This window comes from Schistocerca americana, chromosome 1 (assembly GCF_021461395.2).
Source record: "Schistocerca americana isolate TAMUIC-IGC-003095 chromosome 1, iqSchAmer2.1, whole genome shotgun sequence".
NCBI lineage: Eukaryota > Metazoa > Arthropoda > Insecta > Orthoptera > Acrididae > Schistocerca > Schistocerca americana.
The window spans coordinates 770,617,829-770,640,432 of record NC_060119.1 but is presented as its reverse complement, the minus strand read 5'-3'; the positions used below and the strand labels follow the sequence as shown (position 1 = coordinate 770,640,432).

The following is a 22,604-nucleotide window of genomic DNA, read 5'->3' as shown; positions in this document are numbered from 1 at the left end:
GCACTGAAGAAATTGAAAACTGATAGGAAATTAAGGAGATGGAACCTGGGTAAATAGAAGAAACCAGAGGTTATTGAGAATAACAGAGGGAGCATGAGGCCACGTTGGACTGAAACGGGGGAAAGGAATACGAAGGAATATGATAGAAGGCGAATGGATAGCTTTGAGAGATGAAATAGGGAAGACAGCAGAGTATCACATATGTAAAAAGACAAGGCGTTGTAGACATCCCTGGATAGCACAGAAGATGTTGAATTTAATTGACGAAAGGAGAAAGCACAAAAGTGCATCAAATGAAACAGGCGCAAAGGAACACAGACGTCTAAAAATTGAGACTGACAGAGAGTGCAAAATGGCTAACCGGGGATGGCTGGAGGTAAAAAAAAGCTGTAGAAGCATGCTTAACTATAGGAAAGATAAATGCCGCCGTCGGTAAATTAAAGATATCTTTGCAGCAAAGAGAAGTAGCTGTATGAATATCAGGAGCCAGTTGGGAAGCCAGTACTCAGCAAGGAAAGATTTTGTTAGACAGCAAATGACTTGGGACATCAGTTGATTGGATCAGGCAGCATCGTGAAAAGAGGTTAAAGTGGACGTTAGTAACAGTAAAATTAGAGTAATTGAGTGTAGTGAAATTAAGCGATGCTGAGGAAATTAGATTAGGAAATGAGAGTTTTACAATTTGGGGAGCAAAATAACTTATGATGTCAGAAGTGGAGAGGGTATAAAATGAAGACATACAATAGCGAGAAAATGAGGAGTCTATTATCTAATATAAGTTTAAGTGCTAGTAAGCCTTTTATGACGGTATTTGATTGTCTGTAGTGTAGCCTAGTATGTAAGTGAAACCTCGACAAGCGGTTCAGACAAGAAGAGAATAGAGTCTTCTGAAATGTGATGCTGTAGAAGAATGCTAAGGATTGGGTGGGTAGATCGAATAAAAAATGAGGAGCTACTGAATCGAATTGGAGAATAAGTAAATTTGTGGCACAGCTTGACTAAAAGATGGAATAAGTTGATAGCGCACACATCCTGAGGCACCAAGGAATTGTGAATTTGATAACGGAAGGAAGTGTGGGGGTAAAAATTATGGGGGAGACGAAGACTTTAGTGCAGCAAACAGATTCAAATGGATGCAGGTTGCTGTAGTTATGGAGAAATTAAGAGGCTTGCACAGGATACACTAGAATGGATAGCTGCATCAAACCAGGCTATGGACTGAAGGAGACAACAGCAACAACAACAACAACAACAACCAAAATAACAATTAAGGTAAAATGGTGTACACTTTAATAATTAAAAATTGGAAATGTTAAGGGAAAGTACACTAAGCAAATATGTATTGATAATAAAATTGGCTCTACTTATAACTATGTAGATCACAATAGTTGTAATGCAAAACAAAGGAATGTGGAGACAGTTTAAATAAACAAAACAATCTAAAATTCAATACAGTGCACACAGCAGAATATTAAGGAAAAAAATTGAGAGTAGCAGAAAACATTTCTTGTGAATGGCACTCCGTGGTTTCCATATACTTGATAAACGACGTGTTTTAAGTCATCTTTAAGCTGCGTACAGGTTATTAATTATTCGACTTGTGTTTGAAACTTGCCCATTATCAACTGTCTTACACTGGTACCAGCTATATACACACTGGAATCTTGTATATCGCCTACGTATCCTTGAGGTAATCTGCGGTTTCTTGGAATGTTTGTGATTGGCTTTAACATAAGAAGAAGTTTGAGGCACAAATGAGGCAGCTACGTGGATATAATTAATTGAAAGGTCGTAGGTTTGGGGTTTAAAAAGGGTATCGGAATGCGATCTGCGACTGAAAGTTGTTTCTAAGGTGCAAAAAAATGGCGGGCCTTTTTTTGTCGGTCGACAGTAAGTGAGTGAAATTGAAGATCTAATAGTCTGTGAAATATGCGAGACAGGAGCGCTACTGTGTGTTGGTGTCATTCACGTCGCCTATGGATTTGGTTGGGAAGGACAGATTCAGAAGTTACACTAAAGGTGGGTATGTGGTGTAGGGAGAAGTTTGCATTAGGAGTAAGATGACTACAGCTTTTCAGGGCAGAAATCAGCATAAATCGTGGTGTTAACGTGGCAAGGATTTGCAAGATGAGCGAAAGGCGTTATTTCAGATAGTGGTAGGCGATGGATTCATGCCCTGTGGCGCTACTGTAGATCCACTCGAGTAACGTTTCAATGAGTCGAGTTGTTAAGACCCGTTCACCAGAAATCGTCTGCCATATCATTTATCTTCACGTGAATTACAAGTCGTTGGCGAGGTGCAAAGACACTCTTGGCACGCGTTTCGTCTGCTAGGAATGCCACAGTTCTTAGCTGCATAGTGTAAAGCACGTCTGTACCCTATACGGTAACTAGACGTAACTGACTCATCATTTTTGACAGGGCAGTGGCGATTTGAGCTAGCAGGTCCAAGTGGACGGTGAGATAGAGAAATTTGTGTTTTCTGCGATCGCTGTGGCTAGACGCATCATGTAGATGTTACCTGCAATTTCCTGGTTCTGTTGGTTCAAATTTGGGGACTTTGTGAAGTGTTTCATTTTGATGGCCATTTCTGCGCTGCAGCCGACTAGGATTTGTGGTAAGGACGTTGCTCATTCGCGCGCTTTGGCGTAATGCTCTCCTTTGTTTTCAGCTTTGTAGTTGTACTTTCTTCGTGGCTAAATCTAATTCCATTGTTCAGAGCGAGAGAGTTTGTTCCACGTACGAGGGTCAGTATCGGTGCATCTTTGGCTCATCCGTAAATATAGGTCATGGCTCGCATTACTACCACGGTAATTTAGTTACAGAGTTATACAGAGTTCCTTTTGTTCTGATTTCGATTTTTGGTCGTTGCATACGGAGCGCTAATGTAATTTAATTACTGAACTATCGTGTTGCTTTTCTTCAATAAACAACCACTGTCCCAATTTTTCATTCATTATGTCTCATGCCAAACCATTCATAACTCAACTTTCTTTATCAACTCCCACGTGCTCATTTATTCTTTGTCGGAAGGCATAACCAACGTGAGAACACCTAAATGAATACGCTCTCCCTTCAGTGGAATGGTTGTTTTATTCAAGCTGCCAACTGTACATTATATTGCAGCAAGAATGAGCTAGGCTTCAGCTGCAGAGAATTTCGAGAAAGTTGCTGATCCTGAATGTGTTTAGAATGTCTATTGTGATTAATCCTTCTTGTAAACAGGAGTTAATTTATACATCGTGGAATCTGTTTCTCCAGTGCACACGTGCTCCCAATAAGGGAGTAGGCAAGCTTTGAATAAATTGAACGTAAAGTGCATTGCTTAAACAATGTTCAAGAGTCCCTTTATTTACGATTGCACTATAAAAGACTTTCCTACCTCCGAATCCATACGTATCATAAAAATGGGTGTAGTAAATGATTATGTTATGTATGTATGTATGTTCTACATCTCCTCCTAAACCACTGGACCGATTTCAAGCAAACTTGGTACGCATATCACTTACTGTTTGGAAAGAATCGCTGTGAGGGTAAGAACACGTATCTACCAAAGAGAAGGCGTGAAAAAACAGTGTAGACCATGGCGCAAATTCTCATACTTTAGTCATCTATCTGAGAAGGAGAGCACTTAGGAACAAACTTTGCAAATATTTTCAGGACTTTACGAAACTTTTTCTCGCTGAAAACCCACACAAAAAGAAGGAAAAAAGCTCATCGCTTAGTACATTTTCGCTATTCGTGAAGTAAAACCGCCACGTGAAGTACGACGTTTTAATTCTATTCGCAACATACTTCGCAGACGGTATCCACGCATGTCGCTGAATGCACCTAGAAAAGTATATCCACTGTGCGGTACAAAGTTCAGGAGATATGGCGTCAAATACTGAGATGCGCGACAAACTGTAGTATCATTTACGGCGTTTTAATTTATTACTTCTTTACTGCTAATTCTATTCGCAACACATTTCTCAGATAGTATCCACAAATGCCTCCGAATGTACCAAGAAAAATGCAGCACTATACAACACATAGTTCAGGAGATATGAGACCAAATAATGAGATGTGTGAAAAATTCCACATCATGCATGACGTTTTGACTTATTATTTTTTTACTACTAATTCTATTCACAATACATTTCGCAGGCGCTAGCCACATATATGAGTGGATATACCTGCGAAATTATACCATTGTACACCACATTGTCCAGGAGATACGACGTCATAAACATTGAGTAGCGTGAAAATAAAACTGTAAGGTGAAGTTCGCTAGAGATATGGGTGAAATATGTGTACAAATACGTGTGAATTATGTTACATATGTATGAAATATATTTGACATACGCATTCGTGGGCAAAGACACAGGTAGAAACCTCATCCTAAACCCCTGGAAGGATTTCAATGAAATTTGCTAAACATATTAGTCACTATCTGGAAAGAAATATTGTGGTGAAAGATCCATTCCTATTGGGGTGAGTGTGATAACGTGGGAATAGAAGGGCGGAGGATGAGATGGACAGACAGCGAAGTTGATGGGGGAGATGAACACACATAGGAGCAGAAGAGATGGAATAAGATGAGGGAGGAGGAGACAGATAGAGAATGAAGGAACAGATGAACGCATGGGGAAGGGGCAGATGGACAAAGAGAGCAGGGAGGAAGAGATGGACTGAGAGAGGTGTGGGAGGAGATAGACAGGGGGAAGGAGGAGATGGACTATTAGAAAATTGGAATAAACAAATATCGGGTCAATACCAGCTAGAATCTCTCAAAGAAAAATGTCAGACCCCATTGAACATTGATTTGTGTGTCAAAATCTTGATGTATGAGGGGAATATTTTCAGGGCATTTATAATGAAATCACACTAGTTATACGCTCAGAATAAATTTATAAAAGATTAGGAGGTTTTTCATTTTGAAGGGCGTATTTAGGTCTTCGTATTTTGTGTCTGTACATTCGAAACTTGGAGGAACGGATTAGACGTTAGTGACGGGAGGGGCTGAAAATATTTACGAGATAACAAACGACTAGGCAGGTTTTGCAACGGTTGATTAGCGTGTACGTAGTGTAAAGTTGAGTTTTGTACGTGTTCGCTATGTCTTGGTGCTGCTCTTCATTTGTTTCTTCCCGTAATAGTGTACGAATGTTTAGTTGTTAGTGGCGTGAGACAGTATTCTGGTCTCTAGTACAGAAGATTTGCTATGTAGGACATATCCAACTCAGAGGTTTGATGATTAATTTAGAGAGATCTGCTTCAGTTGTAATAATTATTTATTCAAACCACCATCGGTTTCAGAATTTTGAAATTCATCTTCAGGGTATGAAACTAGTAACACATAAGGTGCAGTCAGGTCAGTAGTTGGCATTCCTACCGTGAAGCTGCCCGGCAGTGGACAGTTACCACCAACATGCAGTGATTAGAGCTTCTACACTGACAGGCCCAACCACATGTTATGTGTTACCAGATACAATAATTTCATACACCTGAAGATGGAATTTTAAAATCCTGAAACTGACCGTGGTTTGAATTGATAATTACTACAACTGAAGTAGATCTCTCTAAATTAATTATCAGCTCTAGTATAGAGGAAGGATTGTTTCAATCGACAGGATTTTCTCAGAGGAAGTAAAGCACATAAATACGTATAGGTTGGCAGGAGTAGAGTGGACGCCGGATACTGTGCGTGCACATGAGTTCAGGAAAGGTTTCTCGAATACAGGATGCAATGAAGGGTCTCTCATTATAGTTTAGGAGGGTAGTGGAGATGGCTTCCGATTTGGGTACAGTTTGTCCTATTAAACAAATATTCTAAATGGCACGAGAGTTTCTCCAAAAACTGCCTTAAGCTGCCCAATCACAGTCTGACTAATCGGGAAAACCCACTTGCCGAGCTAGTCTGCCCCAACACGTTTGCCTCTGTAGTGTAGGATTTTATAGCAGTCGGGTCCAGGGTCTGGGTACGTCTGCTCCAACAGCGCACCATCTGCTATTCCCAATCACTACCTGCTACCCGACTCATTGTCCTTTTCCCTTCTGTTCTGGCGCAGTGAAAACTGACACGTGACTGGCGCAGGTAGGGTCTACCACGCAATCGCAGTATTCGAACACACAGCTGTCCGCCCCCGGAAGCTTAGTGATCAGCGCGACAGAATGTCCATCCCGAGGGCCCACGTTAGATTCCCGGCTGGGTCGGAGATTTTCGTCGCTCAGGGACTGGCAATTGTGTTGTCCTAATCATCATCATTTCATCCCCGTCGACGCGCAAGTCGCCGAAGTGGCGTCAAATCGAAAGTCTTGCACCCGGCGAACGGTCTATCCGACGGAAGGCCCTAGTCAAACGACATTTAACACACAGCTATATGGGTCGGCGACCCTCGAAGTGGTGGGGGTTCGCCTATACGTCGGCCTGTGAATGGGCGGCTTTATACGTCACCTTGTGGAGCGAGATCGTAGCCGACGACGGCGACGGCGATGCCAGCGCCGTGCAGCGGCCGCACGCAGTAGGCGGACAGCTCCCGCGACAGCTCCTGCCAGTAGCCGCCGTGCACATACACCAGGAACGGGCAGTCTGCAACAAGCGGCCAGTCAGTGTCACAACGAAGGCCGCTACAGGAGCAGCGCCAGAGCGCGCGCTCGTGACAGTGCCAGCCCCAGTTTTTGCACTGGAAATGTGTGTGCGAGAGTTCTGTGCGAGAGCGAACAAAGGCTGGCCTGTAACAGTTCGTTAAGAGAAGGATGGAGGGAGAAATCATTTTGGCATCCACTTAGCTGGTTGGATGATTTTCTAAAACAGAAAAGTAGGTGTTGCTGGATTAATAAATTTGCTATTACTGGACGAACAGAAACATTAAACGACATGAAGTGTTGTAAGTGAAGCAAATAAATTTTCAAAATGGAGCTTCCAATACGTCTGGAGTTGAAAGTTCGAATGTTTAAAATCAGTCTGTACTACAGCAAAAACCATTCAAAACTTGGGGGGTTATTCAGTGAACAATGGGGAGACGCAATTACTAAAAGAAAGAAGAAACAAGTAGATCAGGGAACAAGATAGAGTGGAACACATATTTATGACTTTAATGAAAGTAAAATGGCGGAGATGTAACCTGGCGAGTAGGTGGTAAGTGGTCAAAGCTCTTTCATAGACTCTGAGAAATAAAAAAAAAAAAAGAGTAAGGCGGGCAAATCACGTTAGAAAATGCGCTGTACAAGCATGGATGTGTTTTGCTGAATATAGCATATACTAAAGGTATTTATACAACAGTGGATGGGTTGTAGTGATGGATTAAAGTCTTCCAGAATACTGATGACATAAATTAAATCTTAAAAATAGTTCATGTGGCTATCGCAAAGAAAGCGCAACGACATATCCACAACGCCAAAGTTCCGAGGAGTCTCAAAAACAAAGCGTCTTCCAAGGAATATAAGGAGGACTCAGTGGAGAAAAATCTGCTGGTTCGATCCAAAGTCAGACATAGCAAACAGTTGACCCAGAAGCTGGAGTCCCATTGGAAGCAACTGCAAGAAACACTAGAGAAGATGAAATTTCCTGGTAGATTAAAACTGTGTGCCGGACCTTTGCCTTTCGCGGGCAAGTGCTCTACCAACTGAGCTACCCAAGCAGGACTCACGACCCGTCCTCACAGCTTTACTTCTGCCAGTACTGCCTGCACTTGCCTGCGAATGGCAAAGGTCCCGAGTTCGAGTCTCGGTCCGGCACACAGTTTTAATCTGCCAGGAAGTTTCATACCAGCGCACAATCCGCTGCGGAGTGAAAATCTCATACTAGAGAAGATAATTAACAACACAACTGCGAATGTAATGTAGTTTTGAGACAAAGGTAAGCTTCATGGGTGAAATTTCACTCAGAACTGAGGTAACTGGACGAAATTCACGGGTGCGAGAAAACACGCTGCTGAAATTAGCCTTTGGGTAAACGTGCTTTTGGTGAGAACCACTTGCTACATATTGAGGAAGGCTTCCAGGAGAGCAACGTAAGAGATTTCTATAAGAACTGCAAACGAAACAGTAACAAGTACAATCCCCTAAGTTTAGATTTCAAATGCCCTGATGGTAAAATTACCTACAGTAATAAGAATAACTGTCATATCATAGCAAACTATTTCCAATTCGTCCTCAATTGTAAGGCTCCAAAATCGAGTTTGAAGTTCTAAAACAGCTCACCCATCTGTCCTAATTCATTATTTCCAGCAAGAGAAGAAATTAAGCACACAACACATTCGCTAAAGAACAGCAAGGCAGCAAGCAAAGACTCGATAATTGCTGTAAAGTGGAAGAGTGTCGGAAACAAGGCTATTGAAAAACTAACCGAGATAATCCACAACATTTGCTCAACTGAGCAACTACAATGTGGCTGGTTCCATGCACCGACTTTATAGAAACAGTGACAGAATAGCTGTAAACAATTATCGTGACATCTGTCTTCTCGTAATAAGCTAGAAGATTTTTTTTTTTTTTTTTTTCAAAAGCTCTTCAAGGGCAGAAATCAATTGGATACTCAGCTGGATGATTACCAATGAGGCATTAGAAAAGGACGCTCACGTGCCGAACAAAGCATGAATCTTAAATATGTTCTTTCTTAACTGAAACGCAGAAGTAAGAAATTCGTAGTGACCTTCGTAGGCTTTAAAAAGGCTTGTGATTCAATTGACAGTATAATTCTTCTCGAAATCCTCAAAGAATTCACGGGAAGTGGACAAAAATATGGAAACCCCTTCAAACACAACACGTTAGACACTATTATGCTTAACACGGTGTAGGAAAACAGTTGGCATTCAAAACAGCTTCCTGTCGTCTCGAAATAGATACATACTGACCATTCACGGCTTTTAAGAAAATCTTACATCATCATTCTTGCAAAATAGGGGCAAGTCAGGTGACGACACTGGAAGTGGATAGCAATCGTGCACCCTTCTCTCTAAAGTAGACTACAAAGGCTTAATAAGATTGAGATGTGGCCACGGAAGATGTGAGAATTCATCCTCGTGCTGGGTGCTGTGTGAACAGAAGTCCTGTCTTGGAACTCAGCATCACCACTGGCAGATTAAAACTGTGTGCAGGACCGAGACTCGAACTCGGGACCTTTGCCTTTCGCGGGCAAGTGCTCTACCAACTGAGCTACCCAAGCACGACTCACGCCCCGTCCTCACAGCTTTACTTCTGCCAATACCTCGCCTCCTACCTTCCAAACTTTACAGAAGCTCTCCTGTGAACCTTGCAGAACTGGCAGATTAAAACTGTGTGGCAGGAAGTTTCATATCAGCGCACACTCCGCTGTAGAGTGAAAATCTCATTCTGGAAACATCCCCTTGGCTGTGGCTAAGCCATGTCTCCGCAATATCCTTTCTCTCAGGAGTCCTAGTTCTGCAAGGTTCGCAGGAGAGCTTCTGCAAAGTTTGTAAGGTAGGAAGCGAGGTACTGGCAGAAGTAAAGCTGTGAGGACGGGGCGTGAGTCGTGCTTGGGTAGCTCAGTTGGTAGAGCATTTGCCCGCGAAAGGCAAAGGTCCCGAGTTCGAGTCTCGGTTGGGCACACAGTTTTAATCTGCCAGGAAATGATCACATAATGCTTGGCAGTTATGCGAACTTCCAGAGTAACCGAGGGGCCCATGGAATACCAGGATATGACTGACGAAATCATCACCGAACACCGCCATGTTTCACTCGTGGGACGTGAAGTCGGCCACAGGTTGGAAGCAGTGTGAAACAAGACTCTGCCAGTTGCAGAGTCAGACAATGAGACGAACTGTAGCCTCTACTTTTCATCTGTTTACTTAAGAAAGTGATCCGGGAGTGACGATAAAGAATGAGCCACAAAGATGTTGAAAAGGGAATCAGCCTTGGCTATCGATGCACGAATTCGGCAGTTCATTTTGTGCTCTTTAACAGATGGCCTTGCAAATTTTTTCTGATTCTCTAGCCACAGGTTCACAACAAATAATGAACTGAAGACACGAGTAGAAAAGTGGGACTCCAGATATCCTTCGAGAACATTAAATTTATTACAAACACCAAGTAACTATCCAGAATACTAGAGGTAGAAGATGGAGCAATTCAACGGACGGAGAAGTTTTCTAGCAGACAGACCAGAGCATATAGTTCTAGACAGAGAAAAGTCTTCAGTCGCAAGTGTAACTCCTAATGGAGTGTTCTTGGACTATTACATTTCACAATACATATAAATGACCTAGTGGGCAACGTCGGAAGTTACAAGAGGTTTTTCGCGGATGATGCTGTTGCATACAGAGAAGCCGAAACGCTAGAAAATAGCAGCAAAATGCAGAAATACCTACAGAGCATCGACGCTCGGTGCAGAGATTGGTGGCTGACCATCAACAAAGAAAATGTAACGTTTTGCGCATGAATAGGCGGAAAGGTCCATTATTGCATGATTACACGATTGAATAACAATCTCTGAAAGCTGTCAAATCCATTAGATACGTAAGAGTATGGGTACATAGCAATTTAAAGTGGAACAATCACATTAAAAAAGTGGTAGGTAAGCCGTATGCAAGACTAAGATTGGCATGAAGAATCCTCAGGAAATGTAGTCCACCCGCAAGGGAGGTAGCTTATAAAAGCCTCGTTCGACCAATTCTGGAGTGTGGGATCCATATCATATGTGATTGATAGGGGAAGTAGAGAAGATCCAAAGAAGAGCAGCACGTTTCGTTAAAGGATCATTTAGTAGGCGCGAAAGAATCACAGAGAAGCTGAGTCAACTCCAGCGGCAGATGCTGCAAGGGAGGCGTCCGGCATCGCATTGCGGTTTACTATTGAAGTTCCGAGAGCGAACGATACTTGAAGAGTCAACTAATAAAGTGCGTCCTTCTAGGCATATCTTGCAAAGCGACCATGAAGGTAAAATTAGAAAGATTCGATTGATTGATTGATGGATTGAGGGGGTTATGGGACTAAACGACAAAGTCACCAGTCCCAGAGAGAGATTTGAGCCCACACGGAGGCTTATCAGCAGTCGTTCTTCCCGCGAACCATTCGTCAATGGGAACAGGATGAATGGGTAGTGACAGTTTCACATTAAGTACCCTCTGCCACATGCCGTAAGTTGACTTGAGGAGTATAGACGTAGATGGAGGTCTAGGAGGGTGGACAGAGCCAAACTCCTCCGAGAAAGAAGTCTTTGCATCACGGTGCAGGAAAATGGAAACAGCATATCAACAAATGTATGTACAAGAAGAAGTCAAAATCAGTTACTGCCAAAATATGACATGACTATACAGTAAGACGACCGGAGTCCGTATATGCCGCAGAATTCCTTTGCCTAATCGAAAAATTAAAAATATGAGAGAGAAATATCTTAGGGAAAATCCTAGGCCCGATCGTACAAACTGGTGAATTCAGGAGACGACACAACCATGAACTCGACAGACTTGTAGAAATGGTCACAGACACCATTCACAGGAGGAGAGTTGTATTTTTATGACCACATTGACTGTAATAGGCCTACAAGACTGAGCACTCAGATGGTCCGTTTATTTCGCAACGAGAAAGCCGAGGAGACCTGGTTCACTGAGGCTGGAAAAAACCTGCAAGAAGTGGGGACAATACAGGAAAATATCCATAAACGCATTCTGCTCAAGAATAAACTCTAAGAATTCCAAGAAAAGCCAAAAATAAAAGCTGTCAAAAGATGGGCTGATGCTAGGAAGGAACAGCACAGAAAGCAAATGCAGGAATACTGGGCTACAGTTAAAGCCGAGATGAAAGGAAAAGGAACACCGCCCGCATCGAATACGCCCAGTGGATTAACGACGAGAGCCGGTGTGCTGGCCAGCCTAGATGCGGTTTTTAGGCGGTTTTCGACATCCCACAAGGTGAATACCTGGCTGGTTCCCATGTCCCGCCTCAGTTACACGACTCGCAGACATTTGAAAAACGTTCACACTATTTCATGGCTTACACTAGACGCAGACAGCTGGGATACACTACTTCCATCAGGGTACAGGGTGGTTATAGGAAGGGCATCCGGCCATCCCCTGACACTAACATTGCCAACTTCGTAGTAACAGGGCTGACTGTGGGTTGAAGTGGGACAAAGGCCCAAGCAAATGATGATCATGATGACTGGTTCCTGACATTGTCCTCACACTAGCTAAACGAGCTGCTGCATTACCAACCACTGAGCAGTCCTGTTTGGCACTTAGTTCCAGATTATAAGCGACACAGGCAGATTCAAAACAGCAAAAAGACTGATGGGAAGAAAATAAGAGCAGGTAAAAAGTTATCACGATCATGACATGGCAAAGTATTAGAAGTAAAAAAATACATTTAAGCCAGTTAATTGAATAAAAATAATAATCAAAGTAATTCGATTTGGTTTAGAAATAAAATAATTTGCTGTACTGGATGGGATACGAGGCTACAACCTTCTACATGGCAGGTTTGTACGCTAACCACTGCACTACACCACTACACTGCGGAAGAACGTTTACGTCTCCGCTGAAGCAGTCGCAACGATGAATTCAAACCTTCAAAAATTCGGCTTCAGACAATGTGTGAAGCTTATCTAATGCTAGCCGATTTCTGTGATTATAGCTGTATGTGTGACGCTGAATCGTGTCTTGTCCCAGAGAAGTGTTTAGTTGGTGCTGTGTATGAAAAGTGTGTATTTCGTTTGCGTATTTCTGTGCGTGTTGTTTTTGGTGTCGTTATCATATGTGACGAAATGTGAAATAAAAAGGTCAGACAGAGAATTCGGGATCCAAACAGACCAAGAAAGAAAGCCAGAAAAGGAACCGGAAGTGACCTGACCAGTCGTTGTGGCACTGTGGCAACGGCGAGCGGTTCGGACGTGACGTTGAGCGCAGTGACTAGAGGAAAGCAGCTACAACGCGTGAAGTGGCAAGTAGCAAGTAATTTTAATCGCGCAGTAGTGCAGAGCGTATCGCAGTGCAGCAGTGGCGCCCTCACCTGCGGGCAGCTGCGGCCCCACGAACAGGTCGACCAGCTGTCTCGGCCCCGGCCCCACGCGCGCCGTCTCCAGCGGCGGGAGCTGCGCGCGCACCCGACCGCTCTCTGCAACAACAGCACACCTCGTCATGTGTCGTGACCCGCCCATTACCTCGTTACAACGAGGGAGAAGTGTTACGGTTCACACCTTTCTTCGTCGTCCAGCTCCAGAAGAATCATTGTTCTGAAGCAAAAAACCTAAGTCAGGAAGGCTGGACGGAATTTCAATCGTGCTCCTTGCAGTACCTTAACCAAAGTCTCACTGCTTCCAGAAAAACCTCTTTGTAATTAAATGAGCACTAGTACACTTTCTTCCTGTCCGAATAACAAATAACAAACTCAGAAAAAAGATAGCAGTTTAGGAAAATGTCACTCACTAATTTTGTGTTACCTTCATTCCACTTACACCAGTCATTAGTGTTCTCAATTACCGCTAAAGTCCTGATGGCAACGGTCAATATCCACAAAATGCCAAGGTAGATGTTTTAATAATTTTGTAGCGCTTATGGTACGAACATACCAATAATCCAGATGCACTACATAAATTAATGACTATCCACTCTACATTCAAGAGGATGCAAAGGTAGTTCTTTTTTGCTGATGATGCAAGTACAGTAAGCACAACCAACAAACAAGAATTATCTGGGGAAATTGTAAATACTGTCTTTTAGAAAATTATTAAGTGCTTCTCTACAAACGACTCTCATTAAATTTTAATAAAACACATTATATACAGTTCTGTACTGTAAAGGGCATATTAACATTAACAAACATAGAGTTCGAAGAGAAGTCCTTAGCTAAGAGAGAATACTCCAAATTATTGGATGTGTGCGTTGATGAGAGATTGATGATCTATTGAAAGGTATGAGTTCCGCTACTTATGCTATTAAGGTTACTGCAAATTTTGATGATAAACGTATCAGTAAATTACCCTGCTATACCTATTTTCGTTTACTTCTTTTGTATGGCATCATATTTTGGTGTAATTCATCATTAAGGAAAAAAGTATTCTTTGCTGAGAAGTGTATAATCAGAAAATAGCTCGAACCCACTCAAAATCATCTTGGCCGGCCAAAGTGGCCGAGCGGTTAAAGGCGCTACAGTCTGGAACCGCACGACCGCTACGGTCGCAGGTTCGAATCCTGCCTCAGGCATGGATGTGTGTGATGTCCTTAGGTTAGTTAGGTTTCAGTAGTTCTAAGTTCTAGGGGACTTATGACCACAGCAGTTGAGTCCCATAGTGCTCAGAGCCATTTGAACCATTTGAAAATCATCTTGTAGACATTTGTGAAAGGAACTAGGGATATTCACATTGCCTTCACAATATTATTATTATTATTATTATAACGATTGTTCCCCTTTAGGAGAGCGATTGAACTTGAATTTATAATTTCATCTTCGGATGTTTTTCTTCTTTGCTTCCCAAAGCCTCCTCATCCTCTCAGAACGCCCCTTCTTCCGTTCCTCTGTCCATTTTTTACCGGGCTGACGCGATGTTCTTTCCCCAAACTTCACACTTGTGATTTTATGCCGGCACTCGGTGCGATCTTCGAGATTTTTTATGTTGATCTGCTGTAGATCCCTCTGGACTTCTTTCAGCCATTCTGTGCCAGTTTTACCCCTTGTTATAATATTGAATAATTTCTTTGCTGTTCTGGAGTCTTCCATCCCGTAGATGTGTGTATAAAATTTGGCTCGGCGCTTTCTGATTTCATCTGTCACTATGTTGATCTTTCTATAGAGTTCGTTTTGTCCTCTCTTCATCCAAAAACCATTTTTGTTGATTGGACCGTAAATCTTCCTGACAATTTTCCTTTCCTGCTTTTCTATTTCCTTAATTTTTGAATGACCATCAATCACCATTGTTTCAGCTGCATAGATTGCTTCTGGAAGAATCACTCTTGTATAGTGCCTTAATTTTGTGTCTGTCTAAATGCACTTCTTGTTGTAATGCGTCCATGTTAGCTTGTAGGCCTTCTGGAGCTTGGTGATTCTTTGTTCATTGGCAATTCGGTTTAATCCTGAGGACTGTATAGTTTCACCGAGGTATTTAAAATGGCAGACTTGTGCAATTTTACCATATTTTGTTATTAAAGGGGATTTATTTTCTGGCTGCCGTTCCATATATTGGGTTTTTTCATAAGATATCTGTAGTCCGGTTTTTTGTGAAATTTCATGTAGTTTTTCCACTGCGTGAATCGCTTCTGTTCTGTTGTTGGTGATAATTGCAATATCGTCAGCGAAAGCAAGGCACTTGACTTTAATTCGGTTCTCTTTCTTGATACCAATTTGGATACCCTTTACGTGAGGTTCCCATTCCCTGATTATCTTTTCTAGAACAATATTGAAAAGGATTTGGGATAGTCCGTCCCCCTGTCGGACTCCAGATTTGATTTCGAAGGGTTCTGATACTTCGCCCATGAATTTCACTTTGGCCGTTGTTCCTGTAAGTGTCTGTTCTGTGATTTTTCGTGTCTTTCGATCGATCCCAAATTCTTCCATGATTTTAAGCAGGGTTCCACGGTCCACTGAATCATATGCTTTCCTGAAGTCGATGAATGTAACTGCTGTGTTTCTGAATTTCCTCATTTGTAATATTGTCTTTAAGCACCAGATCTGTCCCGCACATGAGCGTCCTTTTCTGAATCCGGCCTTGTATTCACCAATTAGTGTATCTGCTTGGGATTCTATCCTGTTTAAAAACGCTTTGGAAAGGATTTTGTAAGCGACTGGGAGCAGGGAAATTCCTCTGTAATTGTTCATGTCTGTCTTGTCGCCCTTTTTGTGTAGCGGGTGAATTAGAGCGCATTTCCAGTCCTCTGGTATCTGCTCCGTTATCCATATGTCTGACATTATATGGTGCAATTTCTGCATAAGTATAGGATCGTATAGTTTCCAGAACTCAGCAATGATCCCATCTTCTCCTGGTGCTTTGTTATTTTTCAACTGCTTGACTATCTCCATAATTTCTTCAAGATCCGGGGCATGTGAATCTGGGTGTGTGAATACTGTAGAAGAGAAGACAAGTTTTTCTTGGGGTGGTTCGCAGTTGAGGAGAGAACTGAAATATTGGGCTAAGATTTTGCAGTTATTTTTCGTGTTGGTTTCCAAAGAGCCATCTGGTTTCTTGAAGCACAAGCTAGGCGTTTGGTATCCCTGTAAGTTTTCTCTGAAAGTCTTATAAAAATTTCTTGTATTATTTCTGATGAAATCCTGCTGGATTTCAGAGAGTCTGTTGTTGTCATGTCCCCGTTTTTCTTTTCTAATTATTTTTGAGGTCTGTTTTTGAGTTTTAAGAAAGTTCTCCCAGTTTTCTTCAATTTTGTGACTGCAAAATTTTTTCCATGCAGTTATTCGGTTGTCGACTGCCTCATCACAGGTTGCATTCCACCAGCGATGTTTCCTGTTGCGAGGGGTTGTCCTAATTTGAGGGCTTCCTGAATTTTCTCTGTTAGTTTCTTCTAGTCTGTTGATTTTTCCTGGTTAATTCGCATGATGGTTTTATCTTTGTTGAGTTGCAGATATTCCGGATCTGGTTTGGTACTTTTGGGTGGCCATTTTAGCATTCTGTTGGGTTGGAATTTTGTTTTTATTTGGAGAAGATGATGATCTGATTCAAAGACACCTTTGCGGGTTCTGATGTTTTGAATTTCTTTTATGTTTTCTTTGGAAATTGCGACATGGTCTATTTGGTATTCACCCTGTCTAAGACTGAGTGATCTCCATGTGGTTAATTTATGTGCAGGTTTTTGAAACTGGGTACTCATTATTTTAAGTCCAAAGTTTCTGCAGAAGTCGATTAGTTTTTCACCATTCTTGTTGGTACGTTTGTGTTTGGTGTGGGGTCCCGTGGTATCTCTGAATTTTTTTTCCTTCCCTAATTGTGCGTTAAAATCGCCTACTAAGATTTTCACATGGTGCCTAGGTACTTTATTTGTTGTTTCTTCTAGTGTTTCCCAGAAATTGTCCACTGTTTCAGGGTAGATTTTATTGTGGTGATTAGTGGGGGCGTGCACATTGATCAGAGTGTACTCTTTATTAGCTGATTTTACTGATAACAGGGAGACTCTTTCATTGGGAGACGTGAAGTCAATAACTGAGTCGAGTACGGAAGTGTGTACGGCGAATCCTGTTCCGAAAAGTGGCAGTTTGTCTCTTACTTTTATGGCAGGTTTGCCCTTGTAGATCCTGTAATTCTCTGTGTTAAAGTGTCCTTCATCTGTGAATCTTGTCTCTTGCAGTGCAGTGATTTTCAGGTTAAATTTTCCCATTGCGTTGGTAAGTTGCTTTAATTTGCCTGTTTTAGTGAGGGTGTTCACATTAATTGTACCAATAAAATTTTTACGTTTCGTTTTGAGAGTGTGAGGTGTTTTTGAGAAGCTCCGATTCTTCTCCGCATGGTGTCCCTGATCCCCCAGAATCCGATGATCAGGTGAATCCAGTCTATCGACTGGTGCCTGGGGTAGTGACTCTGAGGTCGTCTTTTCCATCATGCGTTCAAGTTGAATTTTAGTTTTTGTGGTGATCTCTGTTGAGACCACAGGTATACGACTCGATTTTTGAGTTCGAGAAGATTTTGTGCAGCCGCCTCAACTAGAGGAACAGATGCTGGCCACTGGCCGCCAGATGCTGAACAGACACCACTGGGTTTATTGGTTTTTGGTCCGCCCTGGGGATTTCATTTCCCCAGTACCACCTATATCTAGGAAGCTTTCCCCTATCCGCCACCCGGGGAGGCGCCCGATGGGGGTACCAACAACCCCACCCGTCCCAATTCAGAAGAATCAGCCATGTGCATAGCTACAGCACTAGGAGAGAGGCTGATCTTCACTATTTTGGGTTAAATCTAATTTTAGCACAGAAACGTGTCAATTATACTGCCACAGAAGTCTGTGGTTACTTACTATTTAGCATGTAAAGTCTTACAAATACACAACCATAATTTAAAAATAAATTAAAAGAGTATCTGAATGACAACTCCTTCTAGTCAAAGAATGAATTTTAGATTTAAATTAGTAATCACACAATAATTGAAAAATAATAAAAAAATAAAATAAAAGGTCTTTAATTATGAGATGTAAAGGAAGTTTTGTTTAACTGACACATTCCACATCATTACGAGGTGTTCTGTTTATGTTCTATGGAGCAACTATTTACCTAATCTAATCTCTAATCCAGCCTTCTCTACTTCCGTTAAGTATATATTCTCACGATTCGGAATAGTAAAGCCGGCCGGTGTGGCCGTGCGGTTAAAGGCGCTTCAGTCTGGAACCGCGTGACCGCTACGGTCGCAGGTTCGAATCCTGCCTCGGGCATGGATGTGTGTGTTGTCCTTAGGTTAGTTAGGTTTAATTAGTTCTAAGTTCTAGGCGACTGATGACCTCAGAAGTTAAGTCGCATAGTTCTCAGAGCCATTTTTTTTGGAATAGTAAATAATACTGCACATTGAAAAGTACTCAGAGAGTACCGAGAGATATTGCACAGTGCTTGAGGCACTGGATATGTTGTACCACCTCCTCGTTGTTAGCAGCCACCTCTAGATGGTAGTTTATAAAGAGCTTGTCCCGATCTACAGGCCAGGTAAGGTAAACACACTGCTGGGATTTAAACTAACTTCCTGCTCAGTCTCGACAGTGCAAATCATCGCCTTCGTACTTACACTACTGGCCATTAAAATTGCTACACCAAGAAGAAATGCAGATGATAAACGGGAATTCATTGGACAAATATATTATACTAGAACTGACATGTGATTACATTTTCACGCAATTTCGGTGCATAGATCCTGAGAAATCAGTACCCAGAACAACCACCTCTGGCCATAATAACGGCCTTGATACGCCTGGGCATTGAGTCAAACAGAGCTTGGGTGGCGTGTGCAGGTACAGCTGCCCATGCAGCTTCAACACGATACCACAGTTAATCAAGAGTAGTGACTGGCATATTGTGACGAGCCAGTTGCTCGGCCACCACTGACCAGACGTTTTCAGTTGGTGACAGATCTGGAGAATGTGCTGGCCAGGGCAGCAGTCGAACATTTTTTGTATCCAGATAGGCCCGCACATGACCTGCAACATGCGGTCGTGCATTATCCTGCTGAAATTAGGGTTTCACAGGGATCGAATGAAGAGTAGAGCCACGGGTCGTAAAACATCTGAAATGTAACGTCCACTGTTCAAAGTGCCGTCAATGGGAACAAGAGGTGACCGAAACGTGTAACCAGTGGTACCCCATACCATCACACCGCTAGTATGGCGATGACGAATACACGCTTCCAATGTGCGTTCACCGCGATGTCGCCAAACACGGATACGACCATCATGATGCTGTAAACAGGACCTCGTTTTGCCATTCGTGCACCCAGGTTCGTCGTTGAGTATACCATTGCAGGAGCTCCTGTCTGTGATGCAGCGTCAAGGGTAACCGCATCCACTGTCTCCGAGCTGATAGTCCATGCTGCTGCAAACGTCGTCTAACTGTTCGTACAGATGGTTGTTGTCTTGCAAACGTCCCCATCTGTAGACTCAGGTATCGAGACGGGGCTGCACGATCCGTTACAGCCATGCGGATAAGATGCCTGTCATCTCGACTGCTAGTGATACGAGGCCGTTGGGATCCAGCACGGCGTTCCGTATTACCCTCCTGAACCCACCGATTCCATATTCTGCTAACAGTCATTGGATCTCGACCAACGCGAACAGCAATGTCGCGATACGAAAACTGCAATCGCGATAGGCTACAATCCGACGTTTATCAAAGTCGGAAACGAGATGGTACGCAAATTTGGAGCAAGAAGTTTAGGGAGAATAAATAAAAACTTCAAGGTTTGCCGATGACATTGTAATTCTGTCAGAGACAGTAAAGGACTTGGAAGAGTACCTGAACGGAATTGACAGTGTTTTGAAAGGAGGATATAAGGTGTACTGCAACAGAAGCAAAACCAGGAATAATGGAACGTAGCTGAATTAAATCAGGTGATGCTAATAGAATTAGATCAGGAAAAGAGATACTGAAAGAAGTATATGAGTTTTTCTTTTTGGGCAGCAAAATAATTGATGATGGCGGAAGTAGAGAGGATACAAAATCTAGACTGGCAGTGGTAAGGAAAGCGTTTCTAAAGAAGGGAGATTTGTTAACGTCGAATATAAACTTACGTGTTAGAAAGTCTTTTCTGAAACGATTTGTCTGGAGTGTAACCATGTATCGAAGTGACGAAAAACAGTTTAGACAAGAAGAGAATAGAAGCTTTTGAAATGTTGTGCTACAGGAGAACGCTGAAGATTAGATCACCTAATTACTGGCGAGGGACTGAATAGAATTGAGAGAAATGAAATTTGTGGTATAGCTTGACTAAAAGAATGGATCGGTTGATAGGACACATTCAGAGACACCGAGGGATCACCAATTTAGTATTGGAGGGAAGGGTGGGGTGGGGGGTGGAGGGAAATCGTAGAGGGAGACCAAAAGATGAATACGGCAACCAGAGTCAGAAGGAATTACAGTAGTTATTCGGAGATGAAGAGGCTTGCGCAGAACAGAGTAGCGTGGAGAGCTGCATCACACGAATCTTTGGCCTGAAGACTACATACAGCACACGCAACAACAGTCTTATAAAAAAATGAGCTTAAAGTATCTTTCACTGACATTACGTCAAATAAAGAACACACGGTACATCAATAGAGACCTTCATCAGAGATTATTACACTGAAACACCAAAGAAACTGGTATAGGCATGCGTATTCAAATACAGAGATATGTAAACAGGCAGAATAAGGCACTGCGTTCGGCAACTCCTAAAAAAGACAACAAGTGTCTGGCGCAGTTATTAGATCTGTTACTGCTGTTATAATAGTAGGTTATCAAGTTTTAAGTGAGTCTGAACGTGGTGTTGTAGGCGGCCCACGAGCGATGGTACGCAGCACCTCCGAGGTAGCGATGAAGGGGGGATTTTCTCGTACGACCATTTCACGAGTGTATCGTGGATATCAGGACTCCGGTAAAACATCAAATCTCCGACATCGCTGCAGCCGGAAAAAGATCCTGCAAGAACGGGACCAACGACGACTGAAGAAATCGTTCAACGTGACAGAAGTGCAACACTTCCGAAAATTGTTGATGATTTCAGTACTAGGCCATCAACAAGTGTCAGAGTGCGAAACATTCAACAAAACATCATCGATATGCGCTTCCGGAGCCCAATGCCCACTCGTGTACCCTTGATGACTGCACGACACAAGGCTTTAGGCCTCGCCTGGGCCCGTCAACACCGACATCATGAGTTGTAGAATTTTGGAACACGTATTATGTTCGAGTATAATGACTTTTCTGGAGACTAGAAATCTACTCTGTAGGAATGAGCATGGGTTTCGAAAAAAGACGGTCGTGTGAAACCCAGCTCGTGCTATTCGTCCACGAGACTCAGAGGGCCATAGACACGGGTTCAGAGGTAGATGCCGTGTTTCTTGACTTCCGCAAGGCGTTCGATACAGTTCCCCACAGTCGTTTCATGAACAAAGTAAGAGCATATGGACTACCAGACCAATTGTGTGATTGGATCGAAGAGTTCTTAGATAACAGAACGCAGCATGTCATTCTCAATGGAGAGAAGTCTTCCGAAGTAAGAGTGATTTCAGGTGTGCCGCAGGGGAGTGTCATAGGACCGTTGCTATTCACAATATACATAAATGACCTTGTGGATGACATCGGAAGTTCACTGAGGCTTTTTGCAGATGATGCTGTGGTGTATCGAGAGGTTGTAACAATGGAAAATTGTACTGAAATGCAGTTGGATCTGCAGCGAATTGGCGCATGGTGCAGGGAATGGCAATTGAATCTCAATGTAGACAAGTGTAATGTGCTGCGAATACATAGAAAGATAGATCCTTTATCATTTAGCTACAAAATAGCAGTTCAGCAACTGGAAGCAGTTAATTCCATAAATTGTCTGGGAATACGCATTTGGAGTGATTTAAAATGGAATGATCATATAAAGTTGATCGTTGGTAAATCAGATGCCAGACTGACATTCACTGGAAGAATCCTAAGGAAATGCAATCCGAAAACAAAGGAAGTAGGTTACAGTACGCTTGTTCGCCCACATCTTGAATACTGCTCAGCAGTGTGGGATCTGTACCAGATAGCGTTGATAGAAGAGATAGAGAAGATCCAACGGAGAGCAGCGCGCTTCGTTACAGGATCGTTTAGTAATCGCGAAAGCGTTACGGAGATGATAGATAAACTCCAGTGGAAGACTCTGCAGGAGAGACGCTCAGTAGCTCAGTACGGACTTTTGTTAAAGTTTAGAGAACATACCTTCACCGAGTAGTCAAGCAGTATATTGCTCCGTCCTACGTATATCTCGCGAAGAGACCATGAGGATAAAACCAGAGAGATTAGAGCCCACACAGAAGCATACCGACAACCCTTTTTTCCACGAACAATACGAGAGTGGAATAGAAGGGAGAGCCGATAGAGGTACTCAAGGTACCCCCCGCCACACACCGTCAGGTGGCTTGCGAAGTATGGATGTAAATGTAGATGTAGACATTAGACTGTTGAAGACTGGAAAAATGTTGTCTGGTCGGACGAGTCTTGTTTCAAATTGTATCCAGCGGATG

General features: G+C 42.7%; 2 protein-coding genes across 3 annotated transcripts in view; one reads left to right on the top strand and one right to left on the bottom strand.

Moving 5' to 3' along the window:
- LOC124545487 (waprin-Thr1) overlaps positions 1 to 22,604 on the top strand; it is a 179,703-nt gene that overhangs the window by 59,411 nt on the left and 97,688 nt on the right. The window lies entirely within an intron of this gene.
- The window catches only part of LOC124545466 (kynurenine formamidase), a 47,607-nt gene that overhangs the window by 16,679 nt on the left and 8,324 nt on the right, over positions 1 to 22,604 (bottom strand). The window contains exons 3-4 of one of the 2 annotated variants that reach the window (XM_047124399.1): positions 12,949 to 13,053; positions 6,437 to 6,571 (exon numbers count right to left, since the gene is read on the bottom strand). In XM_047124399.1, the coding sequence (XP_046980355.1) occupies positions 6,437 to 6,571; positions 12,949 to 13,053 (240 nt within the window). The remainder of the gene's footprint in view (positions 1 to 6,436; positions 6,572 to 12,948; positions 13,054 to 22,604) is intronic. The other variant, XM_047124407.1, reaches the window with a different exon arrangement.